The sequence below is a fragment of the Amblyomma maculatum genome, chromosome 4, assembly GCF_055883805.1.
Source record: "Amblyomma maculatum isolate TAMU_Amacu chromosome 4, ASM5588380v1, whole genome shotgun sequence".
Classification (NCBI taxonomy): Eukaryota; Metazoa; Arthropoda; class Arachnida; order Ixodida; family Ixodidae; genus Amblyomma; species Amblyomma maculatum.
In genome coordinates this window covers 56,740,007-56,760,418 of record NC_139347.1, presented here as the reverse complement: position 1 = coordinate 56,760,418, position 20,412 = coordinate 56,740,007, and the positions used below count along the sequence as shown (strand labels likewise).

The 20,412-nt window shown below is 44.8% G+C and overlaps 1 protein-coding gene across 3 annotated transcripts in view; it reads left to right on the top strand.

Moving 5' to 3' along the window:
* The window catches only part of LOC146191115 (proton-coupled zinc antiporter SLC30A2-like), a 95,418-nt gene that overhangs the window by 33,961 nt on the left and 41,045 nt on the right, over window positions 1-20,412 (top strand). For 2 of the 3 annotated variants that reach the window (XM_084601594.1, XM_084601593.1), the window contains exon 2: window positions 15,991-16,047. In XM_084601594.1, the coding sequence (XP_084457720.1) occupies window positions 16,019-16,047 (29 nt within the window). In that variant the 5' untranslated portion in view covers window positions 15,991-16,018. Of the gene's footprint in view, window positions 1-15,788; window positions 15,885-15,990; window positions 16,048-20,412 lie in introns of those variants that run through there. The other variant, XM_084601595.1, reaches the window with a different exon arrangement.

Here is a 20,412-nt window from a genome sequence, read left to right as displayed (position 1 = left end):
TTCGGCCGTGCAGAGGGGAACTCAGTGAAAAAAAAAAACAAAACAAAACAAAAAAACATTACATGGTCTCCTAGATGTCTCTTGAGAGGAGAATGGCGAAAGCACCCACCCTTCCTCTCCTATCATTTGCCTCTCATTGTTTGCACTTATTGGAGTTAGTTGATGTGCTACACATAATTATAATTAGATTACAGGAAAGGAAAGACTCCCGTCGTGTGGCGCTCCTCGGCGCGCGTTCAAGTGGGGCATTGTATAGTACGAACGCAAGACAAGAACTAACTCTCGTGAAATCTCGCGGAATATGACAGATCTCTCGCACAAATCTCGAACAAATCTCGTGCACAACTTTTGCGCACGGGATTTCGTTCCATGATCCTAGAAAGGCTTTCGCTTTAATAAAACGGGAATCCAAGCGAACTACAAGCTAAACACGTCTTCTCTGAAGTAAAAAAAAAAAAAAAAGAAACGATTATTTCAAGAACATTTCACAAGACCTTAAAAAAAGATTTCTTTATTGCGCATATCACTATAGTATTCAGAGTAGATATCAGCGGCAACATTTAAGCTGTTTGAAGCAAACGGCATAGAAATTGCTTCTACGCGGCATCTAAAGTGCCAAGGCATTACGAAAGATACGCTCGACGGACGCCGACAAGATCTCTAAATGATCAAATTTGCAAAAAGGATGCAACAACATGATAGCGGGGCAATTTAATTTACATTGATATGCTAAAACGAGATGCTTACAGTGTACTGACTTTAATACACATGTGAACTAGGCGTCAGTCATTGCCAGATATATACAATTAATATCTCCTGGGGAACGGAAATCTCGTACCTACCCTTATTGAACTTATTTGGGTATTGCAAGTTGGTTGCAGAAGCCCAATTGCAGGGCTTAGAAGCAAATCGCTAATTGGCTGCATATCTTTTTCTTGAGAAAGGCTGCGCACTAGCAAATACGCTCACTGTGGAAATGCACCCCTAGGAGCGCTGCAGCGCGAACGAAGCGCAGTGATATAATATATAAGGGATGATTTCATTCGGCGCACAAGTGAAATGGGCAAAAAACAAATTCAGCTTAAAATGGTCTCATTAGCCAATGGCTTGGCACCACCTTTGAACGTATAAGTTAATAAATCAGTCAATTAATGTGACGTCGAGGATATGACGTCACGCAACATGAAGTCGAACCAAAAAAGAGCATAGGAAGAGATTGGCGCGCAATTTGAAAGTACCGAAGACTAAAATGGGTAAACAAGAAGTAAATTAATGTGACATCGCGCAACCGAAAGTAGAGCCGTAAAACGGCATAGGAAGGAATTGGCCGCAGTTTGAAAGTAGCAAAGACTAAAATGGGTAAACAAGAAGTGAATTAATGTGATGTAGATGATGTGACGTCACACAACCAGAAGTAGAGCCGAAAAAGAGTATAGGAAGGGATTGCGCTCAATTTGAAAGAACCAAATACTAAAGTGGGTAAACAGAAGTGAATTAAGCAACTAGAAGCAACCAGAAGCAAACAGCAGCATCCGTGCTTTCGCAGTACTCCAGTGCAGATTCTGCAGGGATCTTTAATTTTTCTATCGCGGCGACAGAGCTGGACTACATTAATTACATTACTGAAGGCATGCCCTTTCAAAAAGCGCATATTTTTTCAGGTAGACTTATTTTCTACTATGAACCCATCTTGCGGGCATCGGTTCAACTATACTCTTGGAGGGAAATACTCCCGGAATTACGTCGCCCCTGCAGTAGAGGCTACTCCGACTGCCTTTATGGTGATTGCGATGCTATATTTGGCAGTTTGTTACTCATTTAATTATGCTGGTATGGAGTGGCGAAATAATTATTGCGTTTGGCAAGGCGTCCACGTGCGCCATGCAAGCTTCGCTAGCAACAAATAAGTGGTTTTGATTGGGCAACCTTGGGGAGTCATAGGCTGCAAAGGTTACGGCTCAGTCTCTCTACATGCGGCGAAAATCTCATTACGGTGGTCGAGAAAAATATGCGCGCGCTTTCCTGCCATGAGGTGTGTTTTCAGGGCTTCAGAAATTCCATCTCGAGCACGCTAGCTATAGCCATCTCGCACCGATCTGCCCACTTGCTAATTAAGAGGGGGAAAGCGACGTCGGCAGAAGAGAGCTGGGCCAGGCGTTCATATACCACGTTATTATAATAAAAGGTATATTTTCATTGCTCCTAAGATGATGGTTCTAGTATCATTATTAATGACTATCAAGGAAGGTGAGCAGGATTGTTACCGGTGGCCGTGAATATCTTGCTCAGTGATGGCACTCGTACAGCAGCTCTTGAGAAGAGGGTGTAGTGATGGTAGAGAATTGCAGAGTGCAGAAAGGAGGGGACGCTATTTGCGGTATATATGTACGAATGTGAATGTCCTCTCTCAGTCTGTTTATACGTTGTAGTATTAAGCTGACATAGAGCAGATGTGGCGAATCAGCGAACAAAAGCAAATAATCGAGTTGCAAACACTGAAATGTGTTCGTTGCAAAGTGTCACACCAGATGTATCCGTGATGCTCTTCGCCTGTCAAATCTCGTATAGGTGCCACTGAACAAAAGGCTAATAAGTCCAGAGTTATGGAAGAGAAGAACGGATGAGCGAAAAAAAAAAATGCTGTGAAAAGAGAACAAAGGAAACGAAACAACATTGTCAGCAGAAGGGCAAATGAAACGAAAAATATGAACGCGCTTCACATTCCGCTGTAGTGGCTGACGTCCATTTGTTCTCGTGCTGGGACTGCTATTCTTCCACAGGTTCCGTGCAGTGTAGTACGCACACCGCGCTTCACGCAGCTGCAACAGCGGCGCTTCGCGGACCATCTGCGAGCGTGAGGATGACGGTCGTTTATATCCCTCACCCTCCTCCCTCTGAACATACAGTCCAAAATACCTTCATCCCTCCACACGCCTCGGTGTCCCGCCCAGGGCGTACGCAGAGCGCATTCTTGGTGTCGTGTGCAACGTGCACGCAGCTGCAATGAATGCGTCGGCGCGCATCATGTGTGGCGTATTCGACAACCGGCGGTACAGTACGATCGACCGCGTTCCTTGCCCCCTGTGCTCCGAATCCTCCCGCGCAAATTACCCATCTCCTTTGGAGTATAGTGCGAAGTGTGACCAGTCGTCCAAAGGCTGCTGGAGAGCGTTGCAGAAGGAACAGATCGCCCGTTTTCTAGACCTACCAGGTTTAACCGGCAGTCTGCGTCAGTTCGCTGGTCTTCAAGAGAAAACGGACGTGATCTGCTCTACAGTACTATGATTTCAAAGATCTGCAGGACATAAGTGATAGTCTACAGTTAGCCCTTTTCGGAAATGCACCGAACCTGCTTGGAGGACTGCTAAAGTTCGCTAGGTTGAAAGATGCGCTTGACCTGACATACCATCCCGCTCGTTCTCAAGGTACACCGGACTTATCTGACAGGCTGCAGTCGAAACGGTGGAATCGTCAAGTTCTAGATTCGTTAGCGGACTTGACTGTCATTTTCAGCGTGGTGAATCTTCGCCATGTCGGAAGTTGGAGCCCTCACACCTCCGTCCTCGGAACATGTGCAGGTGGAAACAGATCATGGAGACGGAGTGCAGCCGAATGAAAGTTTGTAAGACGTTTAAATGCCTTCAATTTTTCATCTGAACACGAACCTTAAGAATAGTTTCCTGCGCGGTATTGTAAAGTTTATCATGGTTGTTATATAGACGCTGGCTGTATACAGGTAGATACATATGCTCACTAGGCTTTTTATGATGTCCTAACGAGAGGAGATTTAATAGAAACTGTCCGTGTGGGCGAGTTCGCTGCTTACTTAAAACGCACCTATGTAGAAGCGATATAAAGGGACAAAACGGCGTTCACGAAATGTCTTTACATCCTTCAGGTTCTTCGTTCGACGGAAATACTCGATTAGCGAGGGAACTATGCCGTATTTATTCAAAGAACTTGCAGGTTCGAAAAATGTATTCTTGGGAGCATCGAGGCACCGCGCTTCATAATTAAAGCGATGACTTTTATCAGGGTCATAAACTTCTGCTCAACTGCAGTTTATTGTTGCGCTTTCTTTATATAGAGAAAAAGTTAGAACAGAAGGTGGACAAAGCCAGCGGTTCTAAGGCGAAAGCTTTTATGGGTTCATCGAGTGTGGACAGGATTTGTGCGTGCGCAGAGGGTGTCACACCGTCAATGTCTAGAAATGACTTGATTAATGAGCAAAACAATTTTTGTATGAGATAGAGCGTTAAAATGTGCACGTGCAAAATTTCATTGATGTGGAGTATTTAGTTAATTAATTACAGCCAAAAGTCAAATAGACGTCAAAATAGCCAAGGATGTCGATATAGTGTGCAGATGTCAAAACAACTACGGACGCTAAAATTGTGCAAGATACGTCGACATTCCGCAAAAAAAAGACATGGAAATAGAGAAAAATATAAAAGTAGTACAAAGGGCAAAAACAAAAAGCAAAAACAACAAAAAGAATCAGATTAACAGTTTTTATCATATGGTACTCTCATGTGATAAACCGCAAGTGGACGAGGCGTCATGGACACTTGATTGATAGGAGTAGCAAATAATGAAGCTTCGTCGCAGGCGCCTGCCCACTTTGTTCCGAACACCACCTCACTTTGTGTACTATACCTCGCCAGAATTTTGCAGGTGTTAAAATTGATATTGCATTCGACATTTGAAAACATTACTGAAAGCGCACATAAGATTGCCTCAGAGATTTCAAGTGATACCTAGAAGCTCCACCCACGCCGTAAGCACACTTGAATTTGAAGTTTTCTACCATTCATGAGGCAGTTAGTACGCATATTTTCAAAAAGAAAAAAAGGAAAGTACTCGTGAGAGCGTTTACATCACAATCACGCTTAAAGAATTTAAAAGGAAAAGACAAAGCTCTGGCTTTGTTCCAGCTCGCATGATAACGAATACAGTAGGATATGTTACGCGGGGATTGAATTCTAGAGCGGCACATGGACTACCAGAGACGCCTTAGTGAAGGCGAATTCTAGCCACTGCCGAGGCCAAAAATCAATCCCGCATTCTTTATCCTAGCAGCTAACGTCACAGCCAATAAGTCAACTCAGTGGGTACGGGCACAATACCTAGACGGTCAACGGCATGACTGGAGAGTGAACGGCCGGACAGTGATCGACAGGGTAGTGAGCGACACATCGGACAGCGCTTTGCCGTACAGCGCCTCGCCGTACAGCGCATGGCTACCACGCCTATAACTACAGCCATGAAGCGGATTTAGGAGGTCAAATACAGGACAAAGACTGCGTGAATACGAGACAAGTGTTAAGGTGCAGGCTCCTAAAAGGCGCAGTACATTTTGGATAAGTACACGTCAACTCGCAGATCCCTTAATTTCCCCATAAGGCTGGTGTTGTGTCCTTTGATAATGAGAAAATAACTTGAATTTTCAAGAAATGGTCCAAAGCGAAAGGTAATAGTTTAACGCGGTTTCATAGTAGATTTCTAGCAATAAGGCAGCTAATAAGCTTTCTCGTTCGACGTTGCTTTAAGAGTACTTTTGTTTCCTCTAAACTTGATAAATTATAATAGACTTATTTTAATTGCGCAAAGGCAGCTTTGGCCGTATAGCTTCAAGGTAGAAGGGGTTTTTCGTCTACGCAAGGCAGGGCAAAATTCCATTTGCCAACCAATGAAACCCAGAGGAGCCGAGCATCAGGCTAGGAGAAAGATTGTACAGTCGTGCCCAAAAGTTGAGATATCATGCGATTTGACAGAAGTGTATGCCAGTGCTTTCTGAAAAGTCAGCGGCTGTTTTTGAGGTATGCATGAAGTGCTCCCCCCCCCCCCCCCCTTTTCATGGTCAGATTTTTGCTGTAGCTCTGTAGTCCTTTTTTGTGGTTATCTAGTTTTTTCGGTACTTTGCAGTTCTATCTGCAGTACCTTTCTTTTGTAACTGCAGAAAACTCTGATGTAACTACAGAAATTCTGTTGTCACAACAGGTTCACAGTCAAAAACTGCACAGAAGTTATATTATGAGAACAGAAATATTTTCTGCATGCTTTTAACTCGGATGCTTCTTTGTTTATTGTGCTGATCCAATGTGAATATATATATTTTTTTTTTGTGAAAGAAGAGCGCGATGAGAATGAAATAAAAAAGGAAACAATTAAAGTGACCGATAATATTTCTCATAGGGGTTGCTTACGCCCATTCGCGCTTGATCACGTATTCATACCTCAGGCTATTTTACAAACATTAGCGTGGCTGCGAGGCTTGGAAATGGCGAAACATATAGTACAATATTTAACAAATCCTTTACCCGCCGGGGTGGCGCAGTGGTTACGACGGTTGACTATACTTTTCCCAAGGATGCGGGATTTAATCCCGGCCTCGGCGGCCGCTTTTAGATGGTAGCGAAAAGCAAGGCGCCCGTGTTCTGTTGATGTCAGTGCATGTTAAAAAACCACAGATGGTTGAAATTCCCGGAGTCTTCCACTACGGCGTCTCTCATAGCCTGAACCACTTTGAGACGTTAAACCCTACAACCCAAACCAAATCAACAAATCGCTCCCTTAGAAATTTCTCTAGACCATTTATTTAAGGTCTCCAGACCTCCATATATTGTTCACTGATAATAATAGCCCATTAACACTGCTGAGCTGCCACTGTTTACCATTTATATATAAAAAAAAATTACCGACGATTACGTTACTTCCTAATGCGAAATTTGAGCGCAGCAAATAAGCTGTTTCACCTTTTCGATAAATTGAGGCAAAGAAATAGAGCAACACATGTATGCGCTATCACAGAATTTTTTTTTTATTTTTCACACGTATTCCTTTAACAAAGAACGGCAGCGGCAATTTCGGCTCGGGCGGTGCACATATACAGATCCGCCGCCACCGATCTGGCTCTCTGATTGCCACCGCACAGGGGTTGCATTGGAGGAGGAGCGAACAAAGGAATTAAGTTCGAGCCGGCGCTTTGACAACCGGAGACTCGCAGGAAGAGGGGGGAGGGGGCGGCGTTTACACCCAGCGGCAAACGATGGGGGCAGAAGCGCGCGCAGCAAGCGGACAACGCGATAAAGGGAGGAGGGAAGAGATAGCAGCGACTGACTGATGCTGCTGACGCCGATAGTGAGTCAACCCCAGCTGCGGAGTTGGTTTCAGGGACAACGCCGCCGATGCCGACGCAAACAATGATACCCTCGCTTCCGCAGCACCAAGAACCAGGTCCAGCCGTGGGAAGGTGGTCACGTATTCGTCGACGTGCCGGGGCCTACGTGAAATAACCGGCGCGTCGGCAACTGAAGAGCACCCTATCCGCCACACAGGAACAGGGGGGGGGGGGGGGGACCCTCCCCTCCTCTTCCTGCATGGCGGCGACGGTGTTCTATGCAGTCACGTTATCTTGACTCTCTAGTGGCGTCAGCTGCATCCAGCGGTATCAGTCGGTCGCTGCTAGCGCTGGGGGGATGAAAGGGGGGGCGGAACTGGTTACGAGGCCGACGAAGACGCCGACGCCGACGCGAAACCCAGGAACGGACGCCAAAGAGCTGCGCTCTAAAAAAACACTGCTCCCAAATAGAGTGGCTTCGCCTTTGTAGTGATGGAAACATCAATACAATGCGAAATAACATTGTTGTGGTTTCTACGTGGACATAAGCCACCAACCACCGCGGGTTCGAGCGTCGCGCGAGCCGAAGCCCTTATCAGCCGTTACCACGCGCACACTGAAACACCACAGCGGGACTCAACCTCCGCAGGGAGGAGAGCGCTTCGCTGCAAAACACAAGCCTCCTAGTGACACAGAAGACGTTTATTGAACGGCGTCCACCAGCGGTACACAAACACTCATCACCGCGTCCCAGGCGCGCTAGGAGCAAGGCCCCGCTACGCGCACGCAGTGACAATGAATGCGCGCCGCAAGCACGCAAGGGCGTGCGGTGATCTCTCTCTCGCAGTGACCGAAGGGTTCCTTTGAGAGAGAGTAGGCAACCACCGCAAGGTACGCCTGTCGCGGATCGTTGGATCACGATCGACAGGCTCGAGCTTCGCTCTCAGGTACGACCCGGAGCAGACGAACTCGAGTACACACTGGTCTGCGCGAACAAAGGCCGGCAGACAAGAACAGTAGCGTACGCACTTTGCGATGTCTCGGAGGGGTCCCTCCCAGAGCTCCGCTCGGACCGTCGCGCAAGCGCGGCTGTCGAAGCGGTGCCGTGTTCCCGCCAAAAGGCGCCAATGAGGACAGCCACTGGGACGCCAGGGCGGAGCTGTGGCCCGAACGACAGTGACAAGTCGTCCGAGCCCCTCTCCGCCGCCTCAGGCGGGAGAAAGGGAACGGGGAGAACAACTGGAGGCGGCGGCCGCGCAAAGGGCAGCCGCAGCAAGCCCGAATCCCACACATTGCAGCATCAACGTCGCCAGTTTGGCAATTGGTACGAACTTTTTTTGGTTTTTTAACGAACAAAAAAACATGACGACAAGAGAGAAGACGTCAGAACGCAAGCGCTCACTCGCAAGTGAATATGTACTGAAAGAAACAACGGTGTTATGCCCGAATGGGCGAAGATGCAAAGAAGACAAACAATTGCAGTCGCAGAAGGGATCGATCACTGCCAGCGGGAGATAAAAACGAACATAGCATGAGGCAAAATCATGTTCCTTCAAGGAAGGCAATTTCATCTTCCATTCGTGCTACGGATTGAGTGCTGACGCGCGTGTCATATGATTTAGCAATGTGAAATGCTTTTTTGGGCTTTCAAATAATATTTACATGGTGCGTGTGCGTGTGCGTGTGCGCGTGCTTATAGAGAGAGAGAGAGAGAGAGAGAGAGAGAGAGAGAGAGAGAGAGAGAGAGAGAGAGAGCCTGCTTTAGGAGTATTGACATCTTGCCGACATCAGGAACTTTTTATGGAAGTTATTTATGTCGTCTACGCATAGGACGCACGCAAATCTCCCATAGCTGTTTTCAAATTGCAGCACGCATCGCTGTCATTTATTTACCAGTCATTTAGAAACCTGAATTCAAAAGAATTCGTATTTTTCATGAGGCGTATGTTCTAGCAGCGGCTGGTGTTTAATGTGCTTAATACCCCATTATTTGCTGACGGCACAAACGGTTGCATAAACTGAACGACCGCATGCTCACGGGAAAGTTTGGTAGAAACGTAGAACCTACGCCACATTTTAGCTGCTATTCCTATTTTCGTACTCCAATGTGAAGGTCGGTGAACACACCGTAGCAAAACAATTACAACCGAGTTACAGCCTGACAAGGAAAGAAACGTTTTGTTGTTATGTTGAGTTGAATTTTCTCTGCCTACTGCCAGTAAGCCGAAAGGCTTTTGTTTGCAATCTTGAAGACGAAAGACATCATCTGATGTCATCCCGCATTCCAGGTGGTCGAAAATTCCGGAGCCCTTCACTACGGCATCTCTCATATTCTGAGTCGCTTTGGGACGTTAAACCCAAACTAAACCATCCCGCGCTTTTCCGGGGCTGCCTATTTTTCTCTAATGGCATCTTTCCTTGCTGCACTGATCGGCCACTTTTTGTGCGGAATGCAAACCGCGTAGTACGGTTTATAATGAAACATCAAGGCTGATGTCTCGCCTTCATTATAGACACAGAAAATCTGTTCTGTTCTCACACTAAAGATGCCTTGTTGGAGTGGTACGTGAAACGATGTGTTATTGAAGACAACGATTTTCTCAACTGTAAGTTTGACTGCAGTACGTAGCTGCTGATACATTACGAGAATTATTAACGTGCAGTACGTAGCTGCTGATAAATTACGAGGGTTATTAACGTGCTAGCAATAAAGGGCCCTGTTCTCCACAAAATTCGGCGATGGTTTTGTCGGCATTGAGCGAACGATAGCGGGAATAGCTATGGAAGATGACTGCTGGCATTTGACATGGCCGGGCAGCCAGTCAATCTTTGCGGGATGTGCGATGCTTTTTATGTCAAAGCTCTGACGTACGTATTGCACCTAAGGTTGCGCCTATTCTAGGTGTTATTTTTCTGAACTGAGCAGGCGATATATTAACGCAAATCTGTAACGTCCATGTTACTATAATTGGATATGTTGACAATTTCCTAGATTTCATTCTAGCAGAAAAATCAGTAAAATTATTACTAATGTTTGAAAGGTGTTCAAAGAAAATAGATCAAGTCTGTCAATCTCTTTCAAACATATCAAACAACATATGTTCGATCTCATTTTGCGTTTCCTGCCGTATCACTTTTACTGGTCTTCAGCGCTCAAGAGTTCAATGATTCTGATCAAATATTTTTCTGAATAATCATTAACAATCTTCTCTGATCCGCTCTCCTGGAATACTTGCTCGTGCACCGTTGGACAAGCGTTTAATGAACAGGTAACGAGGTAGAGCCAGTCACTAAAGATTACAGAACCGTGTCAAAAATACGACAAAATATTCAATTGTTTTGTCGTAAACGTTAAATTTTTCGGCAGTTTTGTAGTTTTTTTTCTGTTGTTCTGTAGTTTTTCTGTAGTTCTGCTGTTTTTATGCAGCAGTTTTGTGTTGTATGTAGTTCTGTAGTGCTTTTCTGTTGTAACTAGGGAAAATTCTGACGTTACAACAGAAAGTTCTGCTGTCACGACAGGTTTACTGTCAAAACCGCACAGGTATTCTGTCGCAACAACAGAAAATTTTCTGTACCTACTGGTACAGAGCATCTGAGATTCCTGCACCCGGTTATCTCGAACATCTGTGAGATGCTCGTAGAGTCAGTCGAGTTCCGTGAGGCTAACAGGGCGCCAGCATGAAAAAAAGAATCAGTTTTTTCGTATGTTCATCAAATATAAACCGAAGTGATGGTTTATTGTGGACGTAACTTCTATGACCGTTCCGGCCAAGCTTTCCGCCTGTCTGAAGCCGTTCAGAAATAAAGCTGATGCAACAAATTCTGACGGATATAAACAGGGGCAAAATAAATGTAAATCGATACTTTGATCAATAATTATCATTAAAAAAGAAAACGTAGTTTACGCTATGCTGATAACCTGCGGCCAAGACACATTGGCCAAACAAGCCGCTGCTTGAACATAGCCCTAATAGAGCGCAAGATCTCTTATTCTTTTTTCTTTTTTAGCAATGCCTGACCTTTCAACCTATAGCAGACCACTGTTGAGATCGCGAAAGGCTTGGGAAGCGAAAAGCGATGCTTGTCGTATTTCGAAAACACCACTGTTTTCACGCGCCGTGTGAAAGCCATTCGTTAGTTAAAAGAAACATTCCGCATTTCCAAATCATTTAGGACGTGTAAAAACAACTCATCGGTCATATCAACGCACGATATAATTGTCTTTCCGGAAGGAAGACAATCGTGTTGTCTTGTCTATATTGATTTCCCCCGAATAGTGATCCGTTGTACGGCTGCAATAATTTTTCTTGGCATCATGTATGTATTTCAGAGCAGGCGCTTTAAGTTTCTTTTTCCGTTTTAGCAGCTTCAAAATAGAAGAAAGGTGTACAGACGGTATAACTCCGTAATATCGTGCAGCAGCAGGGCGTTTTGACAGGGTTGCGTTTGCAGTGTCTCATTTATTAAACGTTATTTTGTCATGTTAGTCAGGCGGCAATTCTTCCAGACCATACACATTGCATCTGCTTCACAGATACGACTTTTTTGAATTAATGCTTTTATTAGCGATGACGTTGGATACGAGTCGCACTTTGTACGAAAGCCTGGGCGTCACTGCTACACACGGTACATCCGTGCACCATTGTCTAACGCAACCAGCGTTCGGTTGAACGCATCAGTGTTCACCGGCGTTCTATAATTGGTTTACAAGAAAAGAAAGGCGCAGCATCTGTCAAACTTGTTATTCCGGACATTTGAAGTACCTCGGAAGGGTCAAATGTCAAATTGGTATTAGACATCGGGTTTTTGCGAGAATGCTGGCTTTAGTGCTACAGCGCTAAAAATATATTTGCTAGAAATAACTTTCAGCTCTGGCGGACATATGATGCTGCAAAAGTCATCTAATCAGTCTTGAAATTAACACAAACCTATTTACTGTTTAATTTTCGTAGTTGAGTGGTTAGTCCCAACGGGAAGTTTGACGCCATGAACGACAGGATACCATATCAGCTTTGGCAATGACGAGAAACTCATTTTCTAAGGCCCCTCAGGACGAGGCTTCAATAGGGATGTAAAATTTCCGGCAATTTTGAATGTTCGAAAAAACAAGGAAAAAAGGTCTTTTTTCCTGAAATATTGGAAAAATTTTAAAAGTATAAATTATTTGTTATCATCAAGAAGTCTAGCTGCATTACAATAGAAACAGTGCGTTTTTTTTTTTTTTCGAGCAGGGTGCCGCTCGTGCAAATGTCGCGCCGCTTTTAGACGATTATAAAAAGACAAATGACACCTTTGTTGGTTCTAGATCGGTGTCATGTGTGTTGCAGCCTCCACTACTGCGTGTCAGAAGTGTTCAAACTTAGTCTGTGCGCACATTTAGTGCAGGCATAGGCCAACGGGACATAGATTACAGAAGCTGTGTTATTCGTTTCAACATACAGCTTGAAGTGTCTAGTTTGATGAGGTAAGCAAAGTTCTATGTTTATTTCCATGCCTCTCTTTCCTTAGCGCGTTTTTTCCCCGTCTGATATACATTTCACTTGTGATTTATTTATTTTTTTTTTTCTGGCAAAATCTTATGCGGAGTTCAATCTATATCTGAGTTTTTCTCTGCAACCAATCAAGTGGCAGTAAGGTCTGGACAAGTTTCTGCGCTTTCTCCTTCCTGGTACTATTCTAGTCACATTCGAATGTGCTTTTCATATTCCTGTGAGTTATCTTGTACTGTTTGAGGTTTGTCTCACTTTTCCTTACATCAAACACGGAACCATATCTACATGTAACATTTCTGTATGTTCATCGAGCGTTTTTATATATGCTTACTCTTGCTCGTGCTTTTATTTTTCTCTTGCAAAAGTTAACATGCGGTTCCAAGTTTGCCACATTTATCTCCAAATAAGCCATGCTTAATAACTGTCGGACGTTTCTGCATTTTAAGCTATACTGTAGTCTTTAATATCAACGGATCCTTTTTTACTTTAATAAATCTTGGTAATTTAACGTTTACTGCATTTCTCGTTAGTTCAGTAAGCCATCTGACAAACAGAAATTCTGTTTGGCGTGTGTTCTCAGTTTGTTCTAGTAAATGCAATACACACACATGAACTGCGAGTTCTGTTCATTTTTTTATAATGTTTGGTAGACACATTAAAGTTCATCGCATTTTTGATTAGAACATTTACATACCAAGGCGCTCTAGTACTGGCGACGTGCTTGTGCTCGCTTCTTCTTAGATTGTTCTAATCTGTTCATGTTGAGTTTCAGATCTTTTTTCTTCCAGTTCAATTTGTACGCGTAAAACCTTTCTCATTTTATAATTAAAAGGGTTGGACACCAACTTTTGAGGACTTAAAAGCATATTATGGGTTTTCTCTGTAAGGTCACCCACAGCCAAAATCTGGACACAACAATTCTTTTACATATATCTTAATTCAGCTCCAAAAATTCGTTAAATGATGTTTCGCCCGATCAAGACTCATCGTTAGCACCATTTAATGTATGACATATGATGCTTATAAGTGTATCAGTGATTACTAGTGACGTCACATCACAGTAACGTGACGTACTATTGGCTTCTTTCCTTCATGTATTATAACGAGCACCCCTTAATTGATCTGCTTGTAGCTTACGGGGGTCTCGGTTCTGGCAGTCTTGAAGCCATAGGTAGCGTAAGAGGGTTCTAGCACAGCTTCCGCCCTCGCTCTTGATCACGTTCTACGTGACGCTGGTGGTAACAAAGGACGTTCCACGTCCGCCGCTATGGCTGAGGGTGGCGCTGGTGAACACTCCCAAGGTTCGCATACAGACAACATAAATACCCAAGAAAGTAGCAGGGGGGACAGCGGCCGATGTAGCTCAGTTGGAAGAGCACCGGACGCGTTATTCGGAGGTCGTGGGTTCGGATCCCACCATCGGCACGTTGTTTTTTCTTCTACTTTGTGTCTAATTATCTTTCCCCTAAACAGATTACATTACTAATTTCTGTGATTACCCAAGTAAACATTAATAAAAAAAAAGACATACAGTACCATCCCCAACGCTTTCCTTGTCCTCGCCGACTGTTGGCTTCTTTCCTTCATGTATTATAACGAGCACCCTCATTTCCCCTTGATTGATCTGCTTGTAGCTTACGGGGGTCTCGGCTCTGGCAGTCTTGAAGCCATAGGTAGCGTAAGAGGGTTCTAGCACAGCTTTCGCCCTCGCTCTTGATCACGTTCTACGTGACGCTGGCGGTAACAAAGGACGTCCCGTCCGCCGCTATGGCTGAGGGTGGCGCTGGTGAACACTCTCAAGGTTCGTAAAATACCCAAGAAAGTAGCAGGGGGGACAGCGGCCGATGTAGCTCAGTTGGAAGAGCACCGGACGCGTTATTCGGAGGTCGTGGGTTCGGATCCCACCATCGGCACGTTGTTTTTTCTTCTACTTTGTGTCTAATTATCTTTCCCCTAAACAGATTACATTACTAATTTCTGTGATTACCCAAGTAAACATTAATAAAAAAAAAGACATACAGTACCATCCCCAACGCTTTCCTTGGCCTCGCCGACTGTTGGCTTCTTTCCTTCATGTATTATAACGAGCACCCTCATTTCCCCTATATATATATATATATATATATTGGCGCGAAACCTTCAAAACTGTATTTGTTGTTTTTTAACAGCCGCTGGCATACGGCCTTATCACTATGATTCTGGATCGTGTATCAGTTCTGTATTCTTTGTTTGTTAATGCTCGATGTCGCGAGTCGCACCTTTATCAGTTCCGTTGTAGTGCAAGATGCACCGAGATCTGTCTCGAAGATTCCGGCCACTCTTGTGTCTTTTTACAATGTTCCAGCTTGTGCTGATAGCAGTTTGCGATGTTATCTAGATTGTTCTGAGCAGCCTTTAAATTGAGCGTTGACGAGTGCGACGGGCATTCTTTGTTCGACGATCGACGAGCAGGTTTGTTGCTATCGCCGCCGCCGAGTTGCTTAGTTCTTTTGCGGGCGCAAGGCAGCCCAATAAAGAGTTTCTTCAGTGCAATCATCGACTCTTCATTTATGTCATTGACCTTGTCACCACCACGTGACAATATATATATATATATATATATATATATATATATATATATATATATATATATATATATATATATATAACACTACTGTAATTTTTTTTTCTGTCGTCGTTTTTCGCTCGTTAACAATGAAATTTATAATTATAGATTCATGCTGCCAGGCAGTTTATAAGACTGCAAGTTGTCAAAACGACATTTTCCTGGCGGAAAGGCGGTTTTGCTCATTCCTCGTTTATTTTTTTTTTTTGGTAAGAGGGCAGTACAGTTGTTTGCTTACCTGCAGCAGCATGACCTGGCACTCGTCCGTGCTGTCTCTTTGTAAGCCACAGGTAAAGTGAAACGGCGCCAACCACAAGTTTAACTATAAGCGGTGACGCCTTGGCCTAGGGTTGTAAAATGTCCGTTGTAATTTTATTTCAATTTTAACGCTGCCATACTTCTCCACCCACCGACTTAAGTAATACTACGCCGTTGTTACCACTGGAATTACTCAGCTGATAGGGAAACGTAAGATCGGAACCGAATCGGCAGAAAATAAGCGACATAATACTTGGAAGTCCTGCAGACTTGCCGAGCAGTAGAGTGAAGTCTTTATAGTATTATTGCAACCAGGTTTAACCATTCAGCAATAAGGGCTGCCACCTCGCTGAAGTGCTGGAGGAAAGCGCGCCGGAAGGTTTTACAATGGAAACATCGTCAGTCGGTGGTGTGTACGTCAAAACCCTTTCAGTGACATATGCCAACTTCTGTTTGTCACGTGATGTAGTGACAGGCAGTCATATCGGTTTTAATGTCTTCCGTTTGCTTCGCAGGCAAGCGCCGAGCCCGCCACCCGAAGCCATGGTCGTGGACGAGGAAAAGGAACTGCTGTGAGTGGCATGCTTTATGTTTTGTATTAATGGTTACCACCTGTGCACTAAGTGGAAGGTATAATCATAAAATATTTCACGCTGAAAACTGCGGTTGATTAATTTTCAACCGGCCATCCTTTTGACGACGACACTAAACTGCGGCAGTAGTTTTTTTAGCTCTACGTTTTAACGTACTTTGTTAGTAGTCCTTGTCGGATTGCCAGAGCGCTAAAGATGCGAGTGAGAACAATTAAACGGCTGTTAGACTTCACACCTGCGCTAACCAAAAACCAAATTTATGGCTGCAGAGTGAGTTTTCATGTCAGTACATCCCATAGCGCGAACAACAAACAAGCGAAACGGGTCGCAGGACTATTCTGCAGCGACTGTTCTACGTCAGAGCGTTGCTGCTTTGGGCTGATTGTGTCTATTTTGCCTTGTGTGCTGTCGACGCTTTGTTGTGCGTGGATGCGTAGCAGGTTAGGATAAACCATGATGTTACCCTTTTCATAGAAAACCACATCGTGGTTAGCATTGCGTAACATAAATGTTTGAACGTTAGATATGTTGTGATGGCAAATAGTTTCTCATGGGCATGTTGCTTTTTTTTTTTTTCTACCTCGCAAAGGCCGACAGCTGGAGGGGAATCCTAACTTGCTTAGGACTGCACTGATACTCTGAACTTTCTAAAGATCGCTTATAGCAGTGGCAGATAACATGTACAGTTTAACCAAACGTAAAGTGAAACACACGAGCGTTGGCCAAACTCGTTAAAAATGCACACTTGCGTGCTTTATCAGCAGATGATCAGAATAGAGCGAGACGGCGTCGGCATATTAGGCTGACACCCTCTGTGTTAGGATGCGATCGCCTTATAGGCGAATTGAGCGAAAACGCGCTGCTACGGCGATTGGGAAGCGCTGCTCGGTGCAGAACACTTTCTGTTCCGTCACAAATTTTCCGTCGTTTTCAATATGCAATGCACTGCCGTGGGCAAATTTTGACCGTTTTTACCCAATAAATATACTAACGTTTATGCGCCGTAGAGCATGCAACAAACCACGATGGTGAGCCAGATCGAAAGTGGTGGTTTTCATGGCGAAGCATTCCTCGCCACCGCGGAAGCGCGGCTTCTTTCAATCCGTAAATAAAGCGAGCATCACAACTCTGAGATTTGTCAGGCGGATGTACAGCGCACATTCGCCCTCTGCTGCGCATCTGCTGATAGTGTTCTTACATGCTGTTCTGCTCATTGTATCGACCACCGCTGGCACGCTCCATTTTACCTTTGGTATGCATGTACCGTATTTGCCAAAAGTAATCAGGCTGCATGGTTTGGTTCTTGCTTATATTCTAAAGCCAACATTGATTCCCAGATGATAATAACTTTTTAACAAGTAAGGACAGGAGCTGTCTTTATTTTGCGCAGATTTAGAGCTTCAGAAATGGTACGAATTCTCTGCTGCCCGACTGAGAAGCGAAATACACAGTCTTGTTACTTTTGGCAAAGACAGTACGTCTGTTTGGACACGCTGGTCAACGTGTCTTCCTCGATCCTTCTACCTTCTACGGTAGCCACCATCCGGATTCTCACTGTGGCACCGCATTCAGAGTATACGAATTCACGGGGCATCGTCATAACCCCATCCTTACACATGCGGTTAGCCTCCTGGTTGTCCTCGTGGCAAACGCCCTCCATCCTGGCGTGGCGACTACTGAACCGGGAGATCCCGCGTGAAAAACCCGGCGGTGGCGGCCGCGTTTCAACGGAAGCAAAGCGCAAGGCGCTCGTGTAATTTGCTATGTCAGTGCACGTTATAGGACTGCAGTTGGTCAAAATTGTCCCGAACCCTCAACTACGGTGTACTGCATAGCCATAGGCGATGTGGGTTTGGAACGTTGAACTTGTAAAAATGAAAACTAAAAGTAACCGTTCTCCAGTTGCACATTCCTCCTACCTTGCCATAACCATCTCCTACAATGGTGACCAAGCTCAGGGTACTGCTCGGGGAAGCGCCTTCCAGTTGCGTATTCCTTCGTTCTTACCATTACCTCCCAAGCCGTTCGCCATCGTTAACTATCCATCCCCATAGTGGACAAAAGTTACGAGTCACAATAATCCCGTGCAGATTTTTTCGTATCAAACTGATACAAATGTCACAAAATCTCATTGATTTCTCATATGTTGAATGATATTCGTATGAGATATGACATTAGCACGAGTTAGGTAAAAGAAACCATGCATGAGTTCACTGACGTCTCATAGCTTTCTCGTAGGTTTTTTTTGGCAGGGAATACTTCCCGTTTCCATCTGTCACTTTCTCTTTCCTTAATAACCCCTAACTGCAGAGCAGAAAATCACTCTCTCTCCACTTTGCTGCCACCTAGACGTCACTTACTTGGAAACGCCGACAGCGCCAATGACGGAGATGCCGCGAAAGTGAGGAATAAGCTGATAGGCTTTTCATTGGAGACCTTCGTGCATGCTAACAAGCACTTTGGTACTCGCTTGAAACGAATCCCTTAATATTCGCCTTTATCATCTCACGCGTGCTAATCGGCATACTTGCAGTTATAAGCTGCCACATTATATGCAAAAAGCACCCCACGTTGATATAAAACACCCACTTAGCCTTACTATTTGCCTGCCTGTCCTATGGGTCGCCGTACGTGTTTGACGCGGAATCCACGGGTAATGTCACACAACCCACCAACTAGTCGGTGTCAGCCATGTCACCATGGCATGCACGTGATTTTCCACTTGCAATGCCGGCAGTGATATCGACATCGGATTTTCTGGCGAACATATAGCCCTTAACCATACCGCGTTAAAAAGACTCACCGTGGCTACTTGGTAGGAAGTACCCCCCTTGTTTTTAGAGTCCGCCTCTCAGGTCCCTGTTTTTTGGTGTGACCGGTAGGCAGCTGTCGGATGGACCAGGGGGCTGCCCTGTCACAGCTGGCACTGGCAAACCTTGGTCGCGAGATTCTGTTCGGCCTGCCGCAACGCACAGTGACAATCCAGAACACGGACGTCTCGGGCAGTCTGTTGAATGGCAGCGTAGGGATCCCGACGGATCCTTTAGCACTTAAAGGCTACGCTTAAAACATCCACCGCTTGCTGTGGGACTGCCCTGTATTGAGGCTGACAAGAACCAGGCACCTGACGGTAGCGTGTCTTTCAATTATAGTAATCCTGTTGCATATATTGGGGGGGGGGGGGGGGGGGGGGGGGGGGCTGGACGCAGGGACCACATCCTTGCTCACTTCTGGACTTCATAAAATCAGCAAACTTCTTTCCATTATTTTAACAATTTGAGCATCCTTCATTACACAACTTTCTGTTGTCCTGAGGCAATAAATATCGTTCATAAAGATAGTGTATCCAGGATTGGTACCCCGGTGGCAACCGAATTGTAAGGATTATAAGCTGTAGCAAGCATTGTGAATGGTACTGCTGTAGCACCCAGAGAGTGAGGTGGGCAGCAGTGGAAGAGGGTAAAGTGAAGGTGTTATGTAGAAAGCTGAGAATACTGGAAGGTAGGCGGTGCAGTGGGAGTTGGGAGCGAAAAATCGCATGACTGTAGCTTGCGGTAATCCGCGCGTCACATGTAAAGTGGGGCTTTATATTTACGGGTGTTCGCGCACGTAATATGGGAGCTTACTACTGTATGCTATAAATGTTTGAGATAACACGTGATATATTAGGGGTACCTAATAAGAAATTAACGATTTCGAAGTCGCAAATCACTCATTTCTGAGAACACTTAAGGCATTCCTCCTAGACCAGTAGAAAGCCTATGTGAAATGTTGCCATTTCTCCCTGTTATCCATAGTTGTTTATAACGCTTCGTCTTGTAGCCCTCTGGCTATGGGTCAAAAGAACTCGAGTATATTTTGTACATTGTATGCATAATAAGAAAAGTACATGATTGGGAACGTAAATCTGAAACAGGAGCCGCAGACAGGATCCCTTATTAGCGCGTTAGCATCATGCTTTTAAAGGCGGTGCTTAAGAAGTGCACAAATTATCCGCAGTGAAATATGCGCACAAGAGAAACCTACCCACGTCGCTCCACACGCCTCTGGAGATGAGGTCGTCGAAAATGGCCGCGATGCCGGCATCTGCCATAAAAGCGCTTCCTTTATGACCATCAAGAAAGGGGAAAAGCTTGAGTGCCAGTTTAATGACGTTTATGAGTTATAGCTGAAACTGCGCATGTATGAAAACATGTCTGTTAAATTCGCTCATGCACCTTAAATGAAGCGCTGGGATGCATGCCACGCTGCAGAAAGCTGAGACGTGCTGGGTTTCGCCAAATTATAACAACATCTAATTTTAAATTATACGATAGTCTTTGTAGTTGCATGGCACTGTACTGC